This window comes from Ambystoma mexicanum, chromosome 9, assembly GCF_040938575.1.
Source record: "Ambystoma mexicanum isolate Mex_15411 chromosome 9, UKY_AmexF1_1, whole genome shotgun sequence".
Lineage (NCBI taxonomy): Eukaryota > Metazoa > Chordata > Amphibia > Caudata > Ambystomatidae > Ambystoma > Ambystoma mexicanum.
The window spans coordinates 1,303,546,154-1,303,573,536 of record NC_090931.1 but is presented as its reverse complement, the minus strand read 5'-3'; the positions used below and the strand labels follow the sequence as shown (position 1 = coordinate 1,303,573,536).

Here is a 27,383-nt window from a genome sequence, read left to right as displayed (position 1 = left end):
TGGGAGACTTTGCGTGCTCTCCAATGTCCATTATGGCTATTGGAGATCCTTATAAAACTTCATCAGAATACAGCTCGTGTGTGCCATGACAATAATGGTTGACTTTAAATAAGGGCGTCATGCAGGGGTGTTTACTGGCTGCTCTTTTTAATTTATATACTGCTGAATTAATAAGACGCTTAGAGAGACATGCACATAGTCCAGCCAGATTTGCTACCACTAGGGTCGCAGCATTATTATATGCCAATGACCCTGTGAAAGTTGATCATAACATAACTGGAATGAAAAACATACTGGAAGAGTTGGGTCGTTTCTCCACCGAACATGGAATGACGGTTAATCTAAAAAAGACATTCTATGCTTATTACATCTAAGAAGGTGAATAGGCCTGTCATGAAAACTAGCTGGGGAACAATTAATTATACCACCTCTTATAAATACCTTGGGTTGGAGCTGGATTGTAAACTTGGTTATTGGCCTCTAATTGATAGCAGGATAAAACAAAGCAATTTATGATGCTTGTGCGTAAATATGTCTCTGAATACACTGGCTATACATTGAAGGGAATCATGCTTCTGTATATGCAGTGGTTCATCCCGGTAGTGTCTTCTGGACTGGAAGCCCTCACCCTTGAAAACTTGTCTTGGTTGGACATGGTTGAGGGCTTCTTCTGGCGGACCATATGGAGTCTCCCTCCAACATGTCTTGTGCAATATATAAGAACTGAGTTTGGTTTGACATCCATTAAAGCCATAATAGATCAGCAAAGAGATCTTTTATCATTGAAGGCTCTGAGCCATGCTACTAGCCAATTGCTCAGAATTATTGGGAAAGATGTCATGGATTGTAAAACAAACAAAATATCAGTTAATACATATGATGTATCGTGTATGAATACCAATGCCGAGTTAAATTGGTCCTTGAAGCACTAAAGAGACTGGGAGAACAATTTAATTTGAGTGGTCTTCGTAACTACATACATCTGCAGGGTAGTGTCCATAAGTATTTGTGCCCTCAGATGTATCTGGTTAGATGCCCATGTCCTAAGGTCCGTAGATGTCAATTATTAATGTGGGTTAACTTCCTGCCGGTTAGAACAACGCATGGACCCCAATGGACATTAACTCTCAACCAACGTATGTGACGTCTATGTGAAAGCGAGAGAAATTTGGAGACAGACACATTTTAACTGGGTGTCCCAAAATGGAATCAGTATATAGATGTATGTACAGACATTACCACCATTGTGAATCTGTATCTACAGTTCATTTTTGGAATCTATGTTTGAACTCTCCTTCTGAAGCTCTCATCATTGCTCTCTATAATGTGTGGCAGGTAGTGTTAACATTGTTTAAACCAATTGATACCAACTAATGGATTCTAGGAGGCTATACCATTATATTGGTATCCTTTAATCGGCTTATGATTGTCGTCATGTAGGGTGATCTTCAATGATGATGTTGAATTAATAGCATGGTTTATTGAAGTAACATTTGTTGATGAAATTAGAATGTGGATGTTCTAAGAATTGCAGTAATTTTATGATGTCTTGTATGATCTTTATGTAAATATATGTATACTGTTGTAGAAGTTCAATTGAACTAAAAACAATAAAATAAAAATGTAAAGCTATCCTATTATTTAACCAACAATAAATGCAGGATTTACCTATGGAATGATTTTTAAACATTTGGTGAAAACACTAAGGAAAGCAGCGTTTCTCGCCTAAAACCGGACATAAACAGCAAACAAACTGGTCAATTTGTTGGACATCCAATAACAAAAAACATATGGTACAGGTTAAATCTAAGCAAAAAAAAATGTGACATCACAAATTAACTTGCTTTAAAAAAAATAAAAGACATTGCAGTATTTTCATTATTTGCTTTTCAGATTATGACTAAAACATTTCAATACAGGTTTACTACCTGGTTAGTTCACGTAGTCTGTGCACTTCTGCGTCACGCTGACGTAATGTTATGGCTAGAATATTATTTTCCTTTTCAGAAGCTTCCAACTTAAACTGAATGTTCTTCATTCTTGACAAAGCTTCTTCTCCTTCTACAAATGTGGAGGAACATGTTAATTTTGAACCACCATAAATCAGTCGATATTTGCTTCTGATGAATCACAGTTCTGCAGCCTTATTAAAAATGGATGGCAAATATTTGCATTTTTCATTTAACTCTTCAAGCAACATTAAACGTTAACAAGTTTATTCAAAGGGCACATGTATACAATAAATGCTGGAGTTTGCCAATCATAGAAACCATTGCTTTCAGCCATACAAGACTGTTCCTGCAGTCTGTAAGGGGTCTCTCAGAGCTTTGTTCTCAAAGGAGGTTGTCTGCGGAAGCTCCAATTGTCATTTTTTGTGTTTTTCACCACTTGATGAGGATTTTTTCAACTTAATGAGCCAGTTTCCACCCTCCCTGCTGAATCATTGGATGTGGTAGGGTACAGCGCCCCACACCTGCTTGTTGCTTGCGAGTCTCAGTGCCAGTCTCAATAAGTGTCAACATGTCAGTGTCTTAATGCATGAGTGTCCTAGTGTCTCCATATCAATCTCTCAATTTCTGTACCTCAGTCTCCCAGTCTGATTCCCCCCTCTCTCTCCATGGCTCGATCCCTTTATCCCAGGATGCTTTGTCCCTTTGTTCCCATGACTCCCAGTCAGCCTGAGACACAGTATTTAGAGGCCTCTCACCAGTGTCTCCAAATTTCCCATCCCCCCGATTTATCCAAAATGGCCTATTATGATTTGCTCCATGGGGCATGGCAGTCACACTTTACTTTAAGGCGCCTTTGACTGGATACCTTAGCTGAGAAAAACAGACAAAGGAAAAATTATCAGGAAGGGATCTTTGAGAATATAGGCTTTCCATTCTCTTCTGTCTGAAATAAATCCTGGAAGTCAGAGTACTCTGGACAGAAGCTAAATCTCAGCAGGAACAAGTATCTGGAAATGTAAAGTGAAACGCAGCAGGTGCCATGAGGGGATCCGAAGTAGGGATCCCATAAGGAGGCCAACATACGTCTGTTCATAAAACTATTTGGTGACAAAGTGGGAGAGTGATAACAGGGATTAACGAAAGACAGTTCTTAAACTTGTGGTAAAAAAAAAAAAGAAAATTTAAAAGATCCACTCATCAAGTAGGTGAACATCTTGAATTTGTAGTCCTGCGAGTTATTAACTACTACACCATATCCAAAAAGGCCTTTGTACAAACATTTTATTGTTTCAACCGTAATGAGATTCCAATCTCAACGATGATGGGCAGCATTGTTAAATGGTAATGCATTTGAATTTAAAGTGCCATTGAGTAAAGGTAATTGGAGTCAAGTGTTTAAAAATAAAAATATGTCTAAAGGATGGGTAATCGTGATGTAACCTATGGACAGTGAACAGTCCTGCGATTTGCTGTCAAAACATCTGGATGGTCACATTAAGAGGACTCAATCTAAATCATGCATCTGTGATGTGAAATGGCATGATTAGATGCTAGTACTTCCCTTTTCAGCGTCCTTGGCTCACCTTGCTGGTAGTCAACCAGTATTTCCATTTGTGCCACATTTTGCAGTATTAAAGACTGATGATGGCCAATATATTTGCTGCTCATTTTGTCATGGATTAGTTATTGGAGTGTTTTCCAGAGATCCATCTTCAGCCCTTCATTATCGGACAGTGTAGTAAATAACAAAACGTGGTTCAGAAGCAGCAACATTCAGTGTGTAAAGACTGGAGGAGGATCTCTGTACTTCTGCCCCCCATATGGTATGGTAAAGGCACAGAACAACCCCAGCAAGGCTCAATTTGGTATAACATGTTAAGCAGCCAGGTTCTTCAGTAGTGTTTGCCCAAAGCCCCCATAAAGGAATGTCCACACTATATTGGGTGATAACAGCTTCTTTATATAAAAAAAGGTTTGCTATGTATACCAAATATAGATCTAAATAATAACACTTGGTACATGGAATACTTAGTCAACGAATGCTAAATATACGCCCTATTTGGTACCACACACTTCTTACATTCAGTAAAAACTCCACTAACTCCAGACAGTTTTAAGTGGCAGGTGAATTCTTAAATAAGGTGTACAAGCATAGAATAGAAAAAGGCAGGTTAGTTATGAACAGTGCCGAATGCTTTCTTTAGACTAGACAAGTCATTCTGAGTGAGGCCATCCCCCTCCTCCCCACCTGGGAAACCTGTAATAGAAAAGTTGAGTAACTTATGTTGCTTTTTACAGCCCAGTCCAATATTGCTCAATAATGTGTTTTCTTTTTAAAAATTCTACCACCCCAAAGTACCAGAGGCGCCCTTCAGGACGACTTCGATGGCTTCTGGTGGCGGGAAACTCACAGGTGGACCTTCCACAGCACCCAACGACTCAGATCTGTCCGGCTGTAAAAAGTGGTCAGTGGCGCCTGCAAGTATGTCCTTTCAAATGTTGGAACTTTCGCAGCTCCGGATGTCCAGCAGCACTCTGCCAGGGTACCCCCTCTTCTGGGCGGTAGACAGCACCGGCTTCCAGCGGTCATGAAACGCATCTCGGCCCCTGGGTGATCCGAATGGGCTTCTCTGGCTTCAGATATCTGGCACTTCTCCTCTGGAGGACCTCCCCCCCCCCCCTTCTCCGGATGACATACAGGTCTGCCTTCCAGGATACTTCGATGAAGAGTAGCAGTTTGCACGATGGTCCCTCGTAGCTCAGAAAGGTGTCTCCTTTGCAGGTCGTCTCTGGATCAGTCCTTGGGAGACAACAGCTTTCGGATTGAAGAAATGCAGCAGCAGACTTCTCTTCCAGCTGGGCTTCAAGGAGCAGCTTCTTGATAAGCTTCGACTTCAGCTACTGAAAAAAATTGGTGAGAGGTCCCCAGATATACACATCTGTCCCTCATTCACTCTACCTGAGCAAGGCTCAGTCTGCCAATCACGCATTAGGGCATTTATGCAGGCAGCCAGACAGCCAATCAGGCTCACAGGCATTCAGGCTATTCACTCCACACAGACACCCATAATAAAAGAGGTGGATTGGGGCAAGTACCCAGCCTTTCAGCGGATTACACTGCATTTATGTCAGTTTCACAGGGCTGTCTCATTCATTGTGTCACACACAGAAACAAGACAACAACAACAGAGAATGCAAGTTCACTTCAGACTCCATTCACACAGGTCCAACCCAAAGGGTGTACCCACAACACACAAAACCTGGGAAGGCTCCTCCAGTCAGTCTTACAGGAGGATGCCCCAGAGCTATATATGGTATTTCCACCCAAAAGCCAGTCAGGTGGAAAGGGAACAAAGACATATATGGTGTTCCCACCCAACAGCCATTCAGGAGGAAGAGACAGAGTCTGGGCTTCCCAGGACTTTGGGAAACAAGGTAAAAGTCAATAAAAACCATAAGGCCACAGGGGCCATCTTGCCTTCTGTCAGGAATCCACTAATTCCTATGGCAGGGCATTGGTATCCCAAAATGGAGGATACTCTGAGCCAATGTTAAGTCAACATGTAGCTGCCACCAGCCCATACCCTGCTCTGTGGGCTACACACAGATGCCAAAACACACACATAAGGGGCACAAGGGTGTACCCCCACCCATGGGTGCCATAAGAGTATCCCATGAGTGATGTTCACTGTTAGGGAGAATTCCCCTCTGTGCCAATTCCCTTCAACCTTAGAGACCCTGAGATCTTTTGCTGGACTTTAGGACTTTTTAAGTTTAACCCTGGAGTGAGTGAGACCCATTTCTCACTCTCATGTGTTTTGACCTGATTTTGGATTACAGGTTTCCTTTGTTTTTGGAGCCTGACAAACTCACAGGCATCGACATTTTGCATGGCGACACACAGCACCTTCAGTGCAGCGTCACAGAAATCCTGTACATTTCTCATAAGGTTTAAATACCTTTTCTTGTGTGAACTACCGTTCCCAAGAATAGTAAAGTGAAATTGACTTTACTTACCTTTTCTCTTTGTAGGTCTAGCACAACCCATCTGATGGGAGTGCTGGGGGATTACCTAGAAGCCCCTGATTCTACCTACTCATGTAGCGTTTTTTATGTTACCCTCACTACTTTAAATGGCTTGTAGGCAGTAGTTTACATTTTTCTACCATTGTGATTTGCTACCGCAGGCTGAATCCTCAGGTGCAGTATAGCACCCATGGGTGAGCATTTTTGTCAAAATGACACCCTCCCCCCCCAACCCGGCACCCTGTCTTCTTTTTTCACAATTTTCTGTCTGTGAGGTCTTTCTTGGGTTTTACTCTGCACGCCAAGTCAAGCCAGGTTTGAGCCCTTTGTTTTGCCTTTGGTGGGCTTTGGCCCTGAAACCCGCCTCTGGCTCCAGTTTGTGTGGAATGGCAGGAAGTGAGGGAGGTTCCCAAAACTTGCCTGTCATTTGTTTCTAGGAATGCCTGAATGCACCTAGAACTGATTGGCTGGCTGGCTGGCCTTTCAGGACAGGCTGTGCATGAATGGGAGAAACCTGCTTAAAAGGCGAGGGTTTGGGGACTAGAGGGAGAGTCGACCACTGGGAAGAACACCAGACGAAGAAACCGTGAACGAAGCTTGCTGCATCCTCCTGGACCATTGAATTGCATGGTGAAGCCCTGCTGCTGTGCTGAAACTCGTTTTTCTGATCGACAAACGATGCTACAGAAGGGATGACTTCTTCTCTTGGGTTAGTGGGACCAACTAACCCTGAGACAAACTCCATTGCACCATCTTCCCCGACTGGCTGTACTTCTTTGCTGCTGCAGAGGGGTCAAAAAATCCGTAGTCGAGTGCAACATCTGCAATCCAGCCAGAAGCTCCAGGAGTCTCATAAGGACCATCCCAGAAGCAGGACCAGAGCTTGAGTCCCCCCCCTCACCAGAGTGCAGGACTCAAGGAGTGAAGGAAGCCCAACCGGTATCCAAGATCTGCTGTGGTGCTGTTTACCGCACTGAAACCGCAAAGTGCCGCTGATCCTAAACAAGCCTGTAGTCGCCACCCTCCAAAATGCTGCTGCAGGTGTCCTCCAGAAGTCCTCCATCTTGTCCCCACTACTGAGGCTCAGGAACCAAGGGTCTGCATCGCTGTAACAGGACAAAAGCCAGCTGGACCACTTCTTCATACCAGAAGTACTGTTCAGACTTGAGTACTTACCCCAGTGTTTTTAGCTTTGCTCTTTTCAGTTGAGAATTGCAGTATCTACTTTTGGCAGAGCTGATTTCAGCTCTGCTTTCCACAAGTGTAACAGGTTGTGACCCTTCAGCGATTTTCAACAAAAACTCTCTAACTTTGTGCAAGACTTATTAGATGTGAAGGGCCTCAGCTCCATAGACTGTGCTCCAATTGACTTTGGCTGTCGTGGCTCCCTGCAGACTCTTTGTCCATTGACTGATATTTTCTGTCCCTCAGAGGTGATCACTTGTGTTTAGACTTATTGCTGGGAAAGGTTTTGTATAGACTTCACTGGAAGATTTAAGTATACTCACATGCCCGGAGAACCTGTTTAACCTTTTTTCCATCCTTTAATCTTTCCTTTCTGCAACCTCACAATCTGCAAAGTGTTCTAGTGATATATAAATTCCATTACTGTCCTAGTGAATCAAGTCAACGCAGGGTTTAGGAAGAGTGTAAAAAGCATCTCTAAAAAGTATCTACTAAACTTATACTGATTCTGGAAAAGTATTTTAAAGTATATTTGATTGGTACATATCTTTCCCTTTTTAAAGACTGCTTATTTAAAAATGTATGTCAAATAAATAACTATTTATAACTGAAACCTTGAGTATAAGTGTTACTTAGCTACTTGTATTTGCGAATTTAATTGCTACAGCTCTACCAGTTCACATTTACCCCTCTTCAGATAAGCCTGGCTGCCCAGTTACACTACCAACTTATGTAGTACAGGCCTATACCAAAAGGGGGGTTACCTAACACCAAGAGGACAGGTGTTGTGTAGTCTCACAAAGTGTATCTACATCAATTCTTTCCCAATATTCACCAAAAGAGAAGAATAAAGAGCGGCAGTGCCAGAGGTCCGGGCAGGACTTCCGTGGCAGAAAACAGACAACACACACAGGTATGTGGTAGGACAAGGACAGGAGGCCCTGTCCCTTCATAAGGCATTTCCAGCATCACACCGTCACTGTCTTGGAGTCCATTTTTAAATGTCTTTTGTTAAAAACTGCACCTTCATAATCAAAGACCAAATTCCCTAAATCTTGTCCAAAATAGTGATTATAGTTTTTCTTTTCCACCACCCTATTATATAGGAAACAATTCTTCACTCTCTGGATGGAAGCACACTGAACTCTAAACTATCAGTTGGTAAAAAGGGATATCACCAGGAGGGTCAGCTCCAAGATATGAGCCACTCTGGCAACTTTCGATGACACAAGCACACCATTAATTCCCCCAATTGGTTCCATCTGGGAATTCTCACTCTTCCATACTGCCCAAAATCTGGAAGTCTTCAGAATCTGCGACTCTTGTTCCTGATAAACTTGACCCTTCCATGGAATTTGTGGTTTAAATTCTTGTAAGCTTGGAACAGGTTGCAGGATATGAAGCATGGGTACTATATCATCTTAAATGTGAATTTTATAAGGGCATATGCTTTGAGTTTTGTCAAGTGAATTTCTTTCCTACATATTGTTTGGTGAGGGAGGCACTACTGGCTGTATGCATTCTAGTTATCTATGTTTTTTTTATTTCATAACCATTCTTACTCAAGACTTCAATAAGGGACAGTGGAAGGTAATACTTGTGACAAACTTTCAGTAGTAATTGTTGATTGATATATGATATGGCATTTGTAACGCGCCTATACACAAGTGTTTCATTGGGGTGGGAGGGTCAATGGATGGTGGATGAGCAGGACGTTGTCTTAAACCAGGCCTTGCAAATTCTTAAAAATCCCACTAGACCTGCAGGGCAAGTTACTTAGTCTGCATACTCAACCTAAGATAAAAGCACTTGTCCCAAGGTGACTGGTGACAAAATATTTACTATTGCTTTTTGTAAAATGGTGCACGTCGTCATAAGCACACTACCCATTTGTTGCAATGCTTTCAAGCATGCACAGTGAAACTTGTATTTGCCATTTACTGTAAAGTGTTTCCTACATTTCTAACACTCCACCTTGCTGGCGAGTATGGTGACATTGTGCAAATGGTACTCACCCTTCATAAAAACGGCTTGCCAATGCTAGTGGGCTAGTAGATTTTGCAAGCCCCGCTTAAGCTTCAATCAGCGTCTTGTCAATGGGGTTGGTGCTGATGAGCCTGGCAACAGGGATGGGCCTGGACAAAAGGTTGTGTTCACCATCACTGGTGATATTGTGGAAGATGGGTCTGTTAGAGATAACGATCAGAACGTTTGCAAGGCACTTTTTGACCCTGCTATAAACTACATCAAACAATGTCAAAACCAGACTAATTTTTCATCAACTATTTTTTTTAACTATGCATCCAGTGCCTGTGCTTTATCACCCGTTTCAGAGGTAGGTAGCCTCAAGGTTTTCCAACACAGTTGCTTAAGTTGCAGAAGGACTTTTAAATGTGCCAACCCAGCAACAAGTCAGACCCTTACACCCTCACCATTCAGAGTGCGCGCACACATTCTGAAGGGGGTCTTTCTGTGCTTCGGTTTGTCTGTTTCTAAAGCAGCAGGTAACCTTCGCTTGAAAAAAATTGGCGGCCATCTCAGGCTCTCCTTTAAAGTCTTTGAAAATAAGTCTTAACAGATTTCACAATTATGTGCACTTTGATCTGTGTAGGAGGATCGTTTAGAAAGATCTACAGGCTTCTCTTTGAAAGTTATGATTTTTCTTTCGGGCCTTCAGTTTTACCTGCAGGAGACTTTGCTTTAATGTTTTTGCATTCTGCTTTTTAGATTCCCCACATCTGTAATTTCAGTAATAGGAAAAGTCGAAAATAGCAGCAAGCTGAGGAACAGCAACACGTTTCAAACGCAGAAATGTGTTCTTTATTTAAAAGGCTTTTTAACGTGATAGCTCTTCAGGAGTTGCACAAGGACTCTGATGCACAACACAAATAATCTGAAGAAGGCCTCTAAGGGCAGAGCATAGGGCCTCTTACCGCCTTGTTGGCCCTGGTGGCAAGGAACACAATAAGCTGCATGGGCCATCAGTTAAACTGTATGAAATAGTATCACTCCAAAGATTCTGAGCATGGCGATAGTAAACTATTCAAAGCATGTGGATACATTTAATATCAAATGATGTAGTAATAATAAAGGCGGAAGCTAGAAATGAAGTCTAATGAGATGCTAGCGTTCCAGAGATGCTAGGGGTTACAATTTGCATGATGTAGAAAAGGGGATGTCAACAAGAGACAAAGTGTGCAGCAGTTGCTGAATGGAGTTGGGCTAAACATTCACAGTCCTCCATCTCTATGTGTTTGGTGCAGAGTATTAGAAAAAAGTAAGGGGCACGGGAGAATGTTCCAAAGTCACAAACGCCTCATTATTATGTTGCCATATGCAAGATAACGCAGATTACTCTGCGAGTTAATGACATGTCTAAAAAAGACAAGCTTTCAAAGTTCCCCTAACTGCAAGAATACGCTGGATTTGGGAGGTTGTGAAATGAGAGTAAACAAACCATTCACTCAACTCCTAAAACCTCTACATATTGCTTAGGAATTTTTCAGATGTTTAGTTTATTTTTCATCATCTTTTCAAGTCGTCAAACTTCTTTGTGGGAATAACAAACGGGTCACAATCGTAGGACACTTAAAAAAATAAAACTAAGCATTGATCTACAGTGGTTGAAAATCCATGTTGGCCAGAAGACTCGTAAAGAGCTATGAGATAAAATGATTCATTCATTAATTTTTGCCGTTTTGTAAGGCTCTACATGCAGAGAGTAACACTTAAAAATAACAATTGGGAAAGGATTAAATAAAGTACATCTTATTGTCACTGTGGGGGATCAATAGACAAATCTCAGCCAAAATAAAGGCACATTTCTTTTTATTACTTACCAAAGAAACCAGATGATTAGGGTCAAGGTTAAACAAGACCACAGGGGGGAGGGTTTGCAGTCAACACAGCTTGGTCAGGCATTCTTCAAGAGCATAGCCCCCTCACTCCTTCCGTCTTTTTTCAAACAGGTCTACCTTTCTGCAGAAAAATGTCACTCACAGGGTCTGTGGTTTAGAGTGTTCATCACTTTTTTCTTAGCTTTTCCGAGAATCCTTCTTGGCTCTGTTGTGAACTCATCAAGATGCCTTGGATGTCTGGACCACAACCCCACCCGGATTGGGGTTATTTTACTGTGCTGAATGGTCCGCAACGTAAATTACTGCATGAGAAATGTACGTTATACATAAATGTTTGTACATTTCTCATGCAGACATTTCTTGTAAAACAACCCCAAAACCTAACCCCTGCCCACACCCCAAGCCCCACCACACCCCTAACACAACTCCCCCAAACACGTAACACACCCCTTACCTACCTTTCACCTCGACGCGCTGTGTCCCTGCGACGCTGGTTCCATTCCACTTTCGTGATCGGGTCCGGCGCCGCAGGGTCCTTTTCTTTTTTTGTCCGGCAGCTGCAGGGGTGTTCCCCACAACCCCCGCTCACCATACTATATAGTATGGTGAGCTGGGTTTTTGCGGGGGACAACCCTGCAGTTTTAAAAAATACATTTTTAAGTTGGATCAGCTACAGGGGTGTCCCCTGCAGCCTTTTTTTTTTTTAACCCACCCAACCGAAATAAAAGTTCAAACTTTTGTAGTTCGAACTTTTGGTGGCATGTATTTTAGGTTTTTTGGTGGGGTAGGTAAATTGGTTCGGGTCAGTTCGGTTGAATTCCCCCCCTATGCCCCCTATTTCACATAGTTTGAAAAGGAGTGTGGAAGCCCCTCTACTGAGAACGAACTTAGGTCAAATATCCTGTTCCATGGAATTTTTCACTCAGGTGGGTCTGCAACCACGTTTCAGCTCACTGCACCCTTCACAAAGGTGAACATGTGGTTGTAGACGCACCAGAGTGGGAACCTACCGAGAGAATAGGTAATTTGGCTGTGTTCGAGATGAGATAAGAGATATATGATACATTACTCACCGTAATCGTATTTCTGATGCTTGTATCTGCTTAGATTCACATGCTGTGCATAGGCTGACATCTAGTGGAAACTGTGGAGTATTACAGTTTGTTTTTCGAAACTAGAAAATGGGCGTCGACACAGGGCGTGCCAGTAATACTATCCCTAGTGTGATGTCCACTGTACCCATGATCCCTCACGCGTCTAGGACCCTCAGATTGTATTTTTTCTGACATGAGGTAGCATGAAGAGTAGCGCGAGTACAGATAATCCAAGCAGATACGACTACAAGCATCCATGTGTCTTCTCTCAGAGGGGAGGAAGGGTATGTGAATCTAAGCAGATACAAGCATCAGAAATACGATTACAGCGAGTAATGTATCCCTTCTGAGGCTTGTGGAATCTGCTTAGATCACATGCTGTGCATAGATTAGTGAGCAGTGTTAGAAGGAGGTGGGATGTGAGAAGGGTCATGAGCAAATAAATGTCTTAGAACCGCTTGTCCCACTTGAGTATCTGTCTTGGAATGGGCGTCAATGCAGTAGTGCTGAGTAAACGTGTGAATAGAGCTCCAAGTAGCTGCTTTGCAAATGGTGTCAAGGGGTACATTTGCAATGAAAGCCAGAGTGGCCCCAATGCCTCTTATAGAGTGGGCTCTTGGCGTGAAAGGCAAAGTTCCTTCAGAAAGGGAGCAACACAGCTGGATACAGTTAACAATCCACTTAGAGATGGCGCCTTTAGAGACGTGATCTCCCTCTTTGCCTGTAGCTACAGAGACAGTTGGTCTGTTTTCCTTAGCGGTCTGGTTTTGTTTACATAGTATAGGACCGCCCTATGCACATCTAGGGTGTGTAGTTTCACCTCAGCCGAGCCTTGTGGGTCTTGGAAGAAAGCCAGAAGCTCAATGGACTGGTTCACGTGGAATTTAGAAATAAACTTAGGTGAGAACCTAGGGTTTGTACGTAAAACCAGTTTATCTTTATGAACCGTAAAGAAAGGAGCCTGCACTGAGAGCATGAATTTCACTGACTCTTCTTATAGATGTAATTGCTACTAAGAAGGCCGTTTTATAAGTCAGGTGTTTGAGACTGCTTTTATGCATGTGCTCGAATGGGGGGGTTCATGAGTTTAGATAGCACCACGTTAAGGTCCCATTCCTGGTGGTGGGTTTGAAATTGGAGGGTGAAGTCTCTTTACTCCTTCCATGAATGCTTTAATCACTGATACTTTCCACCAAGACACCTTGTTATGGGAGATGGTATATGCTGAAAGCGCTGCCAGGTGTACCTTTAGTGAGTTAAAAACCAACCCTGCGTCCAGCAGGTGGAGCAGGTATGTGACAATTGTGGAAGGAGTGCAATCAACTGGGTTGATTTGCTTATTCTGGCACCAGATAACAAATTTCTTCCATTTGTCAAAGTAGCAGTGCCTCGTGCTTCGCTTCCTAGATTCTCTTAGGATGTCCATACATCTCTGCAGTAAATTGAGATGTCCAAACTCTATGACCTCAGGAGCCATGCTGCCAGGTTCATTGAGTTGGGTTGAGGATGCACTTTCTGACCTTGGTGCTGGGATAGTAGGTTGAACCAGCCCGGGAGTTTGATGGGTCCGCACACCGCTAGTCTGCGTAAATGTGGGAACCACGGTTGTCTCGCTCACATGGTAGCAACTAGGACGAGTGTCATCGATTGTTCATCTTGTTGACCACCTTCCTGATTAGGTGTTGGTGGAAAAGCGTACACAAACATCCCTGACCAGTTCATCCACAGGGCGTTCCCCCCCGGGAGTCTGGTTGGGGGAACCTGGATGCAAATCCCGGGCACTGCCTGTTTCCGCTTGTGGCGAATAGGTCTATAGTGGGGAAATCCCACTGAGAGAAGAGATCTACGATTTCACTATGTAGACACCATTCGTGTTCCTCTGGGAGGGTATCTCTGCTCAAAGCGTCTGCCAGAGAATTGAGATCCCCTGGAACATGTTGAGATGACAGGAAGATGTTCCGTCTGAGTGCCCATAGCCACATTTTCTGGGCAAGCTTGGACAGATTTGGCGAACGAGTCCCTCCTTTGTTCAGGTAAAACATGGCTGTAGTGCTGTCCGTCAGGATCTGCACTGACAGGTTCAACAGGTAGGGCTCGAACGCCTGAAGCGCTCCGACTACTGCCAGAAGCTCTAGCAGATTGATAGGATTCTTGGCCACTGAGTGAGACCAGGGACCCTTAGCTGTGTGGTGAATATGGTGTGCTCCCCACCCTGACAGGCATGCGTCTGTTGTGACTACCGCCTGTATCTCGGGATTGTAAAAGGGTTTCCCCTTGGACAGATTTTCTCTTGTCCACCAGTGAAGGCTTTGTACAAGCGTTGGCGAAACGACCACTAGATCGTCCCACTGACCACTTGCCTGAGACCACTGTTTCGCCAACCATTCTTGCATGGGACGCAGGCGCGCATGGGGGACCAGGTAAATACATGAAGCCATCATGCCCAGCAAACGCATTGCTTTGCGTACCGTTATCTGGCGACCGGCCTGATATTGCGGAATTTGCAGCAGTATATTCCGAATTCTTTCCTCTGATGGAAAAGCCAACCCCTCTTGTGTGTTTAGGACAGCTCCTAGGAACTGTTTGGAGGTGCTTGGCACCAGACTTGACTTTTTCGCATTTATGGAGAAACCTAATTCGAAGAGGTTGATCGTTCTTTGAATTTTGTTCTGCAAATTACTGGGGTCTCCCCGGTGATGAACAAGTCGTCCAGGTAAGGGTACACTGGGATTGCCTCCCTGCGTAGGTGTGCCGCTGCCACCGCCAGTACTTTGGTGAATACCCTTGGAGCCGAGGCTATCCCGAAGGGCAGTACCTTGAACTGGTAGTGCTAACTGTCCACCTTGAAGCGCAAGTATCTTCTGTGCGCTGGGAACATGGAAATATGAAAATCGGCATCTTTCATGTCCTATGTTGCCATGTAATCCCCTTTTTTAGGAGGGGGATTACCTCTTTGAGAGTAGTCATGCAACATTTTTGGGGCTTGACATACTTGTTTGCAGGCCGTAAATCCAATACTGGGCGCATTGTCATATCTTTTTTTGGCACGAGGAAGTTGAATAAATGCCCTCGTTTACCTGGAGTCCTGGGACGAGTTCTATCGCGTCCTTTGCTAGAAGATTGCCGATCTCTTCGAGGAGGATCTTCTGGTGGTCTTATGAATGTACTTTTTGTCGTGGAGGGTGGTTTCGGGGACGCTCTAACAGTTCTATGCAGTATCCTGCGGACACTGTGGACAGCACCCATCTGTCTGATGTGATCCCTTCCCAAGCTTGGATGAAGTTGGAAATGCGTCCCCCTACTGGGGATGCGCAAGAAGGGACCCTGAACGGAACGTCACTATTTCGGGGGAGGCGTGCCGCCGCCACTATTGGGGCTGCCTCTACCCTTACTGCGTCCTCTCATTACCCCTGACATAACCCTGGGTAGACTGCTGGTTGTTTCATGGTGTACCCTGCCCCTGGGAATAGTTGGAGCCTCTTTGGGAATTTTGGCCGCGTGGGCGACGAAAATTGCCATTGCCCCATTGATTCGGGGGTTTGTTGGTTAACTGGCCCAGGGATTTGAGAGTCTCGTACTCATCCTTGGCATTTTTTAGCGCATCCTCTACCGCCTTGCCAAACAGTAGATCGGGCTCCACCGGCTTGTCTATTAAAGATGCTTGTGTCTCGGGTATGAACCCAGATTGTCTTAACCAAGCATGTCTTTTGATAAAAGTTTTCTCTGCTATCAGTCTGCCGGCGTTATCCGCAGCATCAAAGGTTGCTTTAAGGATGCAACCGGACACGGCTCTTCCCTCTGACGCAACCTGTGCCAACTGGCCTTTATAAAGGGTCTGGGGCGGAGTCGATGAGTGCTGCGACCTGTTCCCACTGGGGGCAGTTGTAACTCGCCAGTAGGGTGGTGAAGTTGGTAATCCTTGCCTGGTAGGCGGAAGTGGAGGCTACCTTTCTACCCAAACCATAGATCTTTTTGCTCTCCTTGTCAGGAGGAGCTTCAGACGATGATAGGGGCGTTCCCGCCCTCTTTCGGGTGTTTGTCACTACCAGGGAGTCCGGTTTCAGTTGCCCCCTTATGTACAGCGGGTCTGACTGGGCTGCACTGAATAGTTTTTCGATCCTGAGGTTAACTGCCCTGGTGAGGTTGGGATTTAGAAGGGAAGGGTCTATTCTCCTCTGTATAAATTTGAGAATAGGGATGGCCTGGGCAACAGGTGGTCTTTCTCCCACTAGCTCCTTGGCAAAATCTCTCTCTTCCTGTGCTCCCTGGGTATCTATGCGGAAGTGTTCTGCCGCTCTGGACAACACCTCATTCAGGAGAGGCTGGTTGTCGACCGGGGAGTCGGTAACCGGAGGTTCTTGGTCTACTGGGGCGTCTACCCTGTAGGTTTCTGGGTCATCCTCTTCTTCCTCTTGGTACTCGTCATCCCCATAGTAGTCCATCCCAGTTTGGTCTTCCAACGTGCTGTAACGCTCACCTGATTCCCGCAGAGGCGCCGGTCTTGACTGGGTGAATGCCGTATAATCAAAGGTGATGTGTAACACACGGTTGGCTCTTTGGGCTGGACCTCTGTGCACTGTATGTCTGACTCGAAGAGTAAGATGTCTGCAGATAGAAAATATGGGATTAATGAACTGGGGTTATTGGGTGTTTCTCTCCTCTTCCCTTTCTCTTCTCCTGTTAAACCCCAAAGGTTAACACCCTCACCTTAGGTAAGTGAACGCCGAGCTCTCCATCTGCCTCGGGGCAGGGTGCCGTAACCAGTTTCTTCACTGGATAAGGGTGCAGGCCTCTTGACCTCAGAGGACTGCTGTCCGTCGTTAACTGCACAAACGTTAAGTTCTGGGCACTTCAAATGTCTTAAAAGTCTTTTGTAATGATATCTCTTGTTTTGCAGGGTTCCGGCGATGGCGGATGGCGGGCTGATGAGAGTTGAGGATCGAACCCGTGTGAGGAATAGAAGCGCCTGGAAGCACGTAAGTAAGCGCTTGTAGCCTGCTTCACGATGCGCACTAACTGTCCCTTTTATCTTGCAGATACAAGTTCAGAGCTTTAGAGAAGCTGAAGGGTGCTGGAATACCCACTGGATTCGGCGTGGGAAGGAGTAATGGCACGTGAGTAATAAAGTTGCCCAATGTCTTTAAACGCACCTTCTTTTGTCTTTCAGATGCGGGATGCAGCGCCGAAGGCCTCCGGAGCGTGCGAAGAGCTGGTAAGCTTTTGTCTTTCAGATGCCGGATTTGCAGTGCGAAGACCTCCGGAGCAGGCGAAGAGTAGGTAAGCCTTTGTCTTTCAGATGCAGGAATGCAGCGCGAGGCGTTGGTGACAGCCGATGGACCAGGTAAGAGATGCACTGCCACTGAAGACCGTAGTGCTAACCTGTTCTTTCTTTGTCTTTACAGGTGCTGCTGAAGACTGGATTCCAGGATGGTAAGCCTTTGTTCCCTTAGGCCCAGGATCAGAAGCAGAAGACACGATGAGCGTTCTGCTGCAGAGAATGCAGAATAACGCAAAGCAAGATTCATCCATCGGGTGTGGTTTAAATAGCCTCCTGTAGTGCTTAGGTGTCTCCTTCCACAGCCACGCCTAGGTAAGAAAAGAGTTCCTGCTTTCCAGAAGAGTTCCAGTGTTCTGAACCTAGGGAGTGACTCCTGCCCCACCCAACAGGAAAAGTAGTCCCAAACAGAAGAGGATCAGGGGTTCAACTGGCAGGTAAGTAAGCAGCATGGTCTGCTGCAGGTAAGTCCACCCAAGCATTATGAGCCCGGCGCTTCCAGCGCTGGGACTGGGCATCTTTATGAGCCTGGTGCCACTGGTGCCAGGACAGGGTCCAAAAGGTCCCAATTGGGACTGGCTGGCACTCGGAACCGGGGTTATGGGTCTGCTTCCAAGGGAGTCGGGCAAGTCCTGATCTTTTGGAAGCAGAGATCATGACACGTGCCCAAATCTGGATTCTCAATCAAAAGTGGATCCTCATATCGAGAGTAAGGCTGTACAGAGAAGGGGTCTGAAGACTGACTGTTGGTGCTTCAACCCGGGATTTCTTACTTGGGGGTACCGGGTCCCTAGACCCTGAGGGTGCAGCCCCGTCAGGGGTATAGGAAAGGAAGTGCTCAGGATTCTTGGCATAGAAGTCTGCCAGGGATGACATCCTAGACATAACTGTCTATGTCCTCACTAGACCATTCCTTTGAGCTGGTGATTACTCTTTCCTGGGAGAGTTTCCCTGTTCTAGAGTGACTGGACCTATGGCCTTGTGCAGGGGTCTTGGGTGAATTAACAGAAGTGTGACCCGTCTGTTTCTGTGGTGAAGAAGAATGAGAGTGCTTCTTCTCCTGTTTTCCCCCCTCCCCGTGGGTGGAAGTGTTTCCCTGGTGTTTTCGCTACTTCTGAGCCTTTTGACAACTGGCGTTGAGATTTGGGGGTAGTGTCCCTATCTCTAAAGTGTGGAGGTCGGGACTCGGGAGCAGCCGTCACACGGTCTGCTGACGCCGACTCCTGTAGTGCAGCCTGGGGATAGAGGTCGGCTTCGTCATCCGACGATCAAACATCCGTTACCTTGGGGAGCTAGGCACTTTTGGCAACAGTGGATGGTTGCCTGGTGTCATGCGGCGATCTTGAACGAGAACGCCCAGAGGACACCGATTCGGTGGACCGTTCTCTGTGCGCCTCTTTCCAAGAACACGACGTGCGCGTCGAGTCTCGGTTGGACTTTGCGTTTTTAGTGTTAGTGTTGTGGGTAGCGCTCGTGTTGCCTGGGGGTTTTCCCCATAGCTGCCATGCCAGACAACCTTCCGAGGTCGGGGACTTGCGCTTGGCTGTCTTTCGACGCCACGTTACCCTCGCAGTCCGAAAGCACAACGTCACTGCTATCACTGAAGGCGCCCTCCGCTGCTAGGGCCTCTTGTTGCCTGGCGTGGTGGGCCCAACGTTTGATCGGAGGATCCTTTAGGGTCTTCGGTTTAAACAGACTACACGCTCTGCAGTTCGCTTTGGGGTGGTCCCTCGGCAAGCAGCGGTTGTTTTCTTCTTCGGGCCGGCGTCGAGTGTCGAAGTTCAGTGACTCGACGTTGGGGTGGAGAAAATGGGGAAATATTAGGATAATTAGCAAAATTATGGCTAAGGCCAGGGAACTCCGTGGGATGCTTCCAACCAGTATGGCGGAAAAAAACAATCTGAGGGTCCTAGACGTGTGAGGGATCATGGGTACAGTGGACGTCACACTAGGGATAGTATTACTGGCACGCCCTGTGTCGACGCCCATTTTTGAGTTTAGAAAAACAAACTAATACGCTGCAGATTCCACTAGATGTCGGCCTATGCACAGTATGTGATGAGTATCACATGGCCAAGAGAACAAACAACTGACATCTGAATAAAGTTAAATTGTTTTAATTGTTTTAAATTGATTCAGGAAGGCTGTTAAAGTTCTTGGGAAGCAGCCATTAAAAGGAGGATTATATACAAAGAACAGCAAATAAAAAGCCATGCAAAAAGTTACATAATGGACAGTCTCATAGTTGCCGATTTCTAGAGCTCACATCTTATCCTTTATTCTGGGGTACACAAGGCCCCTCTGCATCCTTCAGGATTTTAGGACTTTCTCCCTTTGCCAAGTGTCCCAAAAGTCCTTCCCTTCTTGGGGCTCTCCATCACTCTGTTACTAAATTGCCTCTTCAGGGGACCACTGGTTTTGTCCCTCTGTTACACATCCCTTCTTCTGGCTGCGGATCAAAGTCACTCTTCACTATAGCACACCCCTCTTCTAAGCTCACCAGGATTTCCTCCCGCTCACTGAAGCACACCCCTCCTCTGGGGCTTAAGGAGCTCTATTCCGCTGTTGCACATTCCCTTTTCCAGTGATTGAAGTCACACTAACTACTTTTCAGTCCCCCGTTCTCTTGGGTCAGGAGTCTCTTCTGGTCTAATGGGCATCTCCTCCCTTCACTGGAGCGCAGGGTCCCCCCCTAAATGCCTTACTGGATCACACCCCACAGTGGTATGTAAGGGGCTCTCATTACCCTTCCTAGAGCATATCCCTCTTATGGGCTCAATGTTACGCTTACCTGGTCTCTGCACAGGCATTGGGGCACGGTTGCAGCCCTCCCGGGGGTAAGGTCCCCTCCGCGCTTATGTGGTGACTGGTGGTAACAGGTGATGCTGCTTGGGACTGCTCCTGTCGATTAGTTTTGGCGAGCACTCAGTCCTGCTGCTTCTGGCGGGGCGCTTGTATGATCTGGACCGAGTTCCTTCACTGGTCCCTTGCACGTGGTAGTCCAGTCCTGCTGCGACTAAGCCACTATACTTCAGTTAAGTGTTCCTGTTTGCCTTGGTCTTTCCTCATCTGTTTTTGTTGCATTGTAAAGTTTGTCGTCTTGTATTGCTATCCGTTCCACTTTTGATGTTTGTTCTTTTGCCTCCTTCCCTTGCAGGTGATGTTGCCGGCCCAGCAGAAGCTGCGGAGCACGAAGTGGCAGCCGGAGGGAATGAGGAACAAAGCTGCAGCGGTACAGTAGCTGTTAAGTTATTAACTAGGGGACGCGCAGGGTTCAAATGCAGCGCGGCCTTAGAAGGAACAAGTTACTTACCTGTAACTGTTGTTCTCCAGCATGGGTCTGGCATGGATTCACATGCTCATGAATATTCCCCGTCGTCAGGCTGGGAATCCTCGGTAAAGAAAAATCAGTATCAGTTTCGTTTCTGATCTATCTTTCGTAGTAGTAACCAATCACTGATCTCTGCGTCATACTGACCACAGCCAATGACTGCCATCTCCCTAAGCCCTGCCTCTGGCAGCCATCTTCAGATTTGGTAGTACGTGAAGTGGCAGTATGACCAAGCGAAGAGCTGTAGAGGGGTAGGCGGGAGGGTTCGCATGTGAATCCATGCCAGACCCATGCTGGAGAACAACAGTTACAGGTAAGTAACTTGTTCCTTGTCCAGCATGGGGTCTGGCATGGATTCACATGCTCATGAATAAAAGAATACATAGCAGTACACACATGCACAACCACGGGAGGTGGCAAAGGCTCAACATTAAGCATTACATCCAAAACTCAACATTAAGCAAGTCTTACCTCCTCACCAGGCTCACCTTAGGCGAACAGGTTGCGCAGCACTGCTTGGCCAACCCTGGACTCCTCCCTGGAATCCCGATCGACGCAGTAGAATTTAGTGAAGGTGTGCGTCGACCTCCACGTAGCAGCCTTGCAGATGTCCAGCAAGGGCACACCAGATAGGAACGCCGTGGTGGCTGCGATCGCTCTGGTGGAATGGACTCGGACGGCGAGGCAGCGGTCGGTTTGCCAACCGATGACAGTACATGATACAGCCGGAGAGCCATCTGGAAATGGAAGCCTTCGAGAGAGCCTTCCCCTGATTGACAGGTCCAAAGTTCACAAAAAGTTGTGATGTTTTCCGAAAACTCTTTGTGCGGTCCACGTAGAACTTCAGCGCTCTAGCCACATCCAGCGAGTGCAAAGTCCTTTCAGCCGGCGACGAAGGCGACGGGAAGAAAACAGGCAACACCAAGGGTTCGTTGAGGTGGAAGTCCGACGGCACCTTGGGCATGAAGGAGGGGTGCGTCCTGAGCACTACCCTTGTGTCGTGAAAAGTCAAGTACGGGGGCTTGCAGGAAAGGGCCTGGATCTCTCCCACCCGTCGTGCGGAGGTGATGGCCACAAGAAACGCTGTTTTCCACGACAAGAACTTCAACGGAGCCGAGTGAAGAGGCTCGAACGGAGGTCCCATGAGCTTGGTCAGCACCACGTTGAGCTCCCACGCCGGGGCCGGTGCCTTCACCGGCGGGAACGATCTGAACAGTCCCTTCATGAATTCTTTCACCAGACGAGACCACAAAGACGTCCGTCCCGTGGTTCTGGTGTATCGGGAGATCGCAGCAAGATGAATCTTGAGGGAAGCGTGCGGCAGTCCAGCCTTGGCCAGCGTCAACAGGTACGGCAGTACTTGAGGACCCATAATCCGTAGAGGGTTAATCTTCTGTGCGTGGCACCAGACAGAGAACCTCTTCCATTTGTGTCCGTAGCATTTAAGAGTTGAGGACGCCCTGGCCTTTGCAAGAACCTCTCTGCAGTCGGCCGGTATGTCGTAACCTCCAAACTCTAAACTCTAACGCTGCAGGAGCCAGGCCTGCAAGTTCAGCGACTTCGGGTTGTGATGGAGGATGGCGCCTCCTTCCCTGGAGAGAAGATCCGCGTCCACTGGCAGCTTGATTGACGGGGACGCCGACAAGTCCAGAAGGTCCGGGAACAATATCTGCCTCGGCCACGCAGGTGCGACGAGGATCATCCTGCACCATGACCTCTTGAGCTGGTTGATGAGCCGGATCAGCAGCGGCAATGGAGGGAACGCATATAGGAACAAGCCCTCCCAGGGGAACGAGAAAGCATCGCCCATGCTCCTCGGCTGGGGAAACTTGCTGGCGAACCTCCGGCACTTGGAGTTCGTCGCTGTCGCGAACAGATTGATCTGGGGTGTGCCCCACCGTCGGAAGAGGCGGTCCACTAGATCCTGTCGTAGTTCCCACTCGTGGCACGAGCGCAGCTCTCTGCTGAGCGAGTCGGCGATGGTGTTTTTTTATCCCTGACAGATGAAACGGCACCAGAAACATCCCTTGGGCGACGGCCCAATGCCACAGATCCTGAGCCTCCTTGGACAGGGCTGGGGATCTGGTACCGCCCTGCTTCCTGATGTAGAACATGGTGGTGGTGTTGTCGGTGAAGATCCTCACCACCTTGCCCTTGAGGGACGGAAGAAAGGACCTGAGGGCCCAAAACACTGCACGGAGTTCCAGGACGTTGATATGGAGGGACTTCTCCGTCGGCAGCCAAAGGCCCCTCGCGTGGAGATTTTCGGTGTGCGCCCCCCACTCTTCCAGGGAGGCATCCGTGGTCAGTGTCTTCTGGTGGCCCGGGGTCTGGAAGTCCATGCCCGCCGTCAGATGCGCGCGGGTGCCCCACCACCGGACCGCTCGTCGGAAGCTCTCGAGTGTGATCCTGTCCTCGAAGCTGCCGGTCGTCTGGATCCAGCGAGTGTCCAGGAATTCCTGCAACGGCCGCATCCGAAGCCTGCACAGGCGGATGAGAAATGCAAGAAGACATCATTCCGAGGAGGGATTTGATGGACCTCACCCTGGCCGCGTCTGCAACCAGCATCCGCTGCACCTTGCCCAAGATGGCCCTCGTCCTTTCCTCCAACGGAGAGGCCAGAAGCGCCACTGTGTCGAGTTTCGCTCCCAGAAACAGTGCGTCTTGCGCGGGCACCAGGTGGGACTTGGCGTAGTTTATGGAGAATCCCAGGTCCGTGAGTAGTTGGACGGTCCTCGCCGTGTGCTCCGCGGCGAGCTCCTTTGTCTTTGCTCGGATGAGCCAGTCGTCCAGGTAGTGGTAGACGTGGATCCCCTCCAGGCGCAACCGCGCCGCCACCGGTGCGAGGCACTTGGTGAACACCTTGGGTGCCGACCTCAATCCGAAGGGAAGGGCTCTGAACTGGTAGTGACGCCCTTGGACCACGAATCTGAGAAACTGTCGGTGTCCCTTTAGGATGGGGATATGGAAGTAGACATCCTCCAAATCCAACGACGACAGGAAATCGCCCTCCTCCAGTTGATCCAGGACGTGCTGGAGGGTGACATCCGGAACTTCTGTGCCTTGATGAATTTGTTCAGTTGTCGTAGGTCCAGGATGGGACGCCATCCTCCAGTCTTCTTCACGAGGAAGTATCTTGAGTAAACTCCGAAGCCCTGAAGGCTCTTTGGGACGAGCTCTATGGCGCCTTTCTTGAGCATCACCTTTACCTCCAAGAGAAGTTGAGGGACGTGATGTTCCTTCCTTGCCACGTGGGGGGACGCGCGGGCACTTTAGAAACTTTAGCGCGTGTCCCTGGGCCAGGGCGTCCAGCACCCAACGGTCGATGGAGATGGACTCCCACACGTTGACGAAGTTCGCCAGCCGGCCTCCCACCGGGGTGCTTCGGTGGGGGCCCGACCCCACGGCCGGTTGAGTCCTGCTTCGACGAGTCTTTGCCGCCTTGTCCTCCTTGGCGACGACGGCGGGGTCCGCCCGACTTGCCTCGTCCCCTGTAGGCTTCCTGTGACGACGAACGGGCCGCTTGACGATAGGTGGAAAATCCGCCGCCGGAACCTTTGGAGGCACCCTGCTTGCCTCCGCCGCTCCGAAAGGGCAGCCGTCGTTGCTGGAGAACACCAAGAGCCCGGGCCGTCTCCGTCTTGATGGCTTGTAGGGAATCATCCACTGTTTTCCCAAACAGGTTGCTCCCGTCGAACGGCATGTCCAAGACTCTGGTCTGCACGTCCTGATGGAAGTCAGTTGCTTTAAGCCATCCACGCTGTCAAAGGCACACGCCGTTGCCCAACTGGCGAAATCCAGTGTCAGCGATGTCCGTTGCTATCGTAATGGCGTGGTCCGATGCCACTTCTCCTTCCTGCAAGATCTCTAGGACCTCCGCCCTCTTGTCGTCTAGTAAGAAATCCAGCAGGGGGGGCGATTTTGTAACAACTCCCTGTCGTAGCGGGCCACGATAGCCAAGGCGTTAGCAGCCTTAATCGTCGTCGCTGCCGATGAGATGACTCTGCGTCCCATCGTGTCCAATTTCTTTCCCTCGCCGTCCGGCGGGGAGGTTGACGTAGAGGCCGAGGCCCCCCCCGGCTTTCTTCCTGGCCGCCGCGGAGACGACCGAGTCCGGGGTCAGCTGTGCCCAAAGGCACAAGGGAGCCGCGTCCGGGACCCGGTACTTCTTCTCGTACCGATCCCTTCTCGCAGGCGTCGTGGATGGGTTCTTGAGGAGGGAGAGACCCTCATCCCAGATACCGTCCAGTAGAGGTACAGCGAAGACAGTCTTCCTCTTGTTCTCGCGCCGTTGATAAAGGAAACCTTCCTTCTTCTCTCGGGCAGAGCATGAAACGATCCAATCACGTCAGGCGGGGAAGCCCGGGGAGGAGGTGACAACGGGAGATCCTCATCGTAAACCTCGTCGTCTGTGCCCGTCGCGGCCGTGCCAGTCCCCGTATCAACCCCACGGGTTGTGGACGGGGAGGAGGGCTGAGCAGGGCGCAGTGGTTGAAAAGGAGGTGGAGGATGAATCCTTCTCTTAGGAGGAGGGCTCCCAGAAGGGCCTGGGTCCGGGTCCCCCGTCGGGAGAGGTTCCTCCGTTGGTGGTAACGGCAATCTCGTCCTTATCTTCGAGCATAAGGACTGTATAGCTAATAAAATGGCCGCCGAGTTGTCTTGCGGCACTGGTTGAGGGGAGTCAGACGGGCGGTCAGGAGCCCCGTCGGCACCCTCGACGTTCTCGTCGTCTCCTATGTCGGGGTCCCTCCCGACGGGCTGGTCTTCTTCCACGATAACGCTGTGGCTTAAGACTTCGATCAGCTCCTCCTCAGAGGTTGAGGCCGAATCCACGACGACCTCCTGCCCTCCCCCCTTTTTCTTCTCCGTCAGAGGTTTCATGGGGGTCCTGTCGATGGGCATGAAAGAGGACTCCCTCCGCGGTGGCAGGGAGACTCTGGGCCCCGAGGTCGCCACCACTGGTGTAGCCTCCACAGGCTGAGCCAGGGCCGCCGCGACTGTCTCGATAGAGGTCTTGGCCGGATGGATTAAGGCTTTCACCACCTTAGGTGCGCTCACCACCTTCTCCTTGGGGGGGGGGGGGGTCACGACCTCGCTCCCCCTCCAATGGGGCCTTCGAGCTCGACTGGGGTCTCTCCAGGAGCTTTGCCGGGTGCTCGGCCTTCCTCTTACCCGAGCCAGAGCGCTGGCTCGTGGTTGATGGCGCCGGGGAGGATGCGACCTGCCTGGCACCCGTAGAGCCCGACCGTTCGGCGCTCCCGGTGCCAGCGGACTCGCAGTGCTTGGCCTTCTGTTGGACCCCCGCCGCCGGGGCGCCCTCAAAGGTCTTAGACCACTCGGACTTCTTCTCGCCCGACAGGCTCTTCCCTTCCAGCCAGTTGGCGAGACGCAGATGGCGGTCCTTCATGGTCCGCTCCGACATATTGCCGCAAAACGCACAGTCCTTCTCCACGTGCGTCTTGTCCTCATGCAGGCAGTAGAGGCAAAGGGAGTGTTCGTCCTCCTTAAAGACATTCTGAAGCTGGCATCCAGGGCAGACCCTGAACAGTTTTCCGGGTGTCGAGCTTCCCTTCTCCTGGGCCATGATCGAGATGGGCCTGAGAAACTTCTGGAGTCCTCCAAAAGCGTGGCTCGACGAAATCTTCACCCTTGAGGGGCGTAGAAGAATCTGACACGGGTCCCCTTTGATCGGATAAAGAAACGGTGGAGCTTGAGGCTCTTTTGACCGAAAAGAGAACATTTTCTTAAGAAAAAGCGCGAAAAAAGCACTAAAGCTCGAGAGCAATAGCACGAGGATCCCAACACTTGAACGTGCAGTAAAAATCTGAAGATGGCTGCCAGAGGCGGGGCTTAGGGAGATGGCAGTCATTGGCTGTGGTCAGTATGACGCAGAGATCAGTGATTGGTTACTACTACGAAAGACAGATCAGAAACGAAACTGATACTGATTCTTTACCGAGGATTCCCAGCCTGACGACGGGGAATATTCATGAGCATGTGAATCCATGCCAGACGCCATGCTGGAGAACTGATGTTCTAACCTAGTCTTTCTTTCTTCACAGGTTCCGAGTTCGTGGGTGCAAAGTGCGGTGCTGCGGCGTCGGGATCAAGATCACTGGATGTCAGGAGATGGGTCTGCAGATGAAGCGATGAAGCACCAGTTTCCTGGAGGTGAGTATGCAGGAGAACACCTGGTTTCAAAAGGTAAGTAAACTGGTCCAAGCGGCGGTGAGCGTCACGTTGCACGCAAGTGCACAGTAACGCGAAGCACCGGCCACAAGGTTGGTGTCGCTTATATAGCCGAGCTTCTGAAGCCACGCCCCACCAGGTTCAGCCTGCCTGGCACACCCTGCCACACCTGATGAGTCAGCACATGAAGATCAGGCCTAGGGAGCCACACCTGATGAGCACATGAGGATGTTCTCTGGAATAAAGGCTTTCAGCTCCTGGAAAGTTCTTGTAAAATAAAAGCACTCCTGCACTGAAATAAAGTGTTCCTGCTCACATCTATATATAAGCCTGGCATCAAAGGTGCCAGGACTGAGTCCAGCCAGGGCCTCTGTTTATGGGTCACAAAGGGACATAAGTGAGTCAAGTGACCCATTGCCCCCATCACTAGGTGGTGTGGTTTTTGTGTTCTGGGGCCTGTGGCCATGACACTCA

At 48.5% G+C, this 27,383-nt stretch overlaps 1 protein-coding gene across 1 annotated transcript in view; it reads right to left on the bottom strand.

Annotated features, from left to right (window-relative positions):
• CCDC14 (coiled-coil domain containing 14) overlaps window positions 1-27,383 on the bottom strand; it is a 384,504-nt gene that overhangs the window by 43,025 nt on the left and 314,096 nt on the right. The window contains exon 12 of the mRNA XM_069616670.1: window positions 1,929-2,061. Coding sequence (XP_069472771.1) covers window positions 1,929-2,061 — 133 coding nt within the window. The remainder of the gene's footprint in view (window positions 1-1,928; window positions 2,062-27,383) is intronic.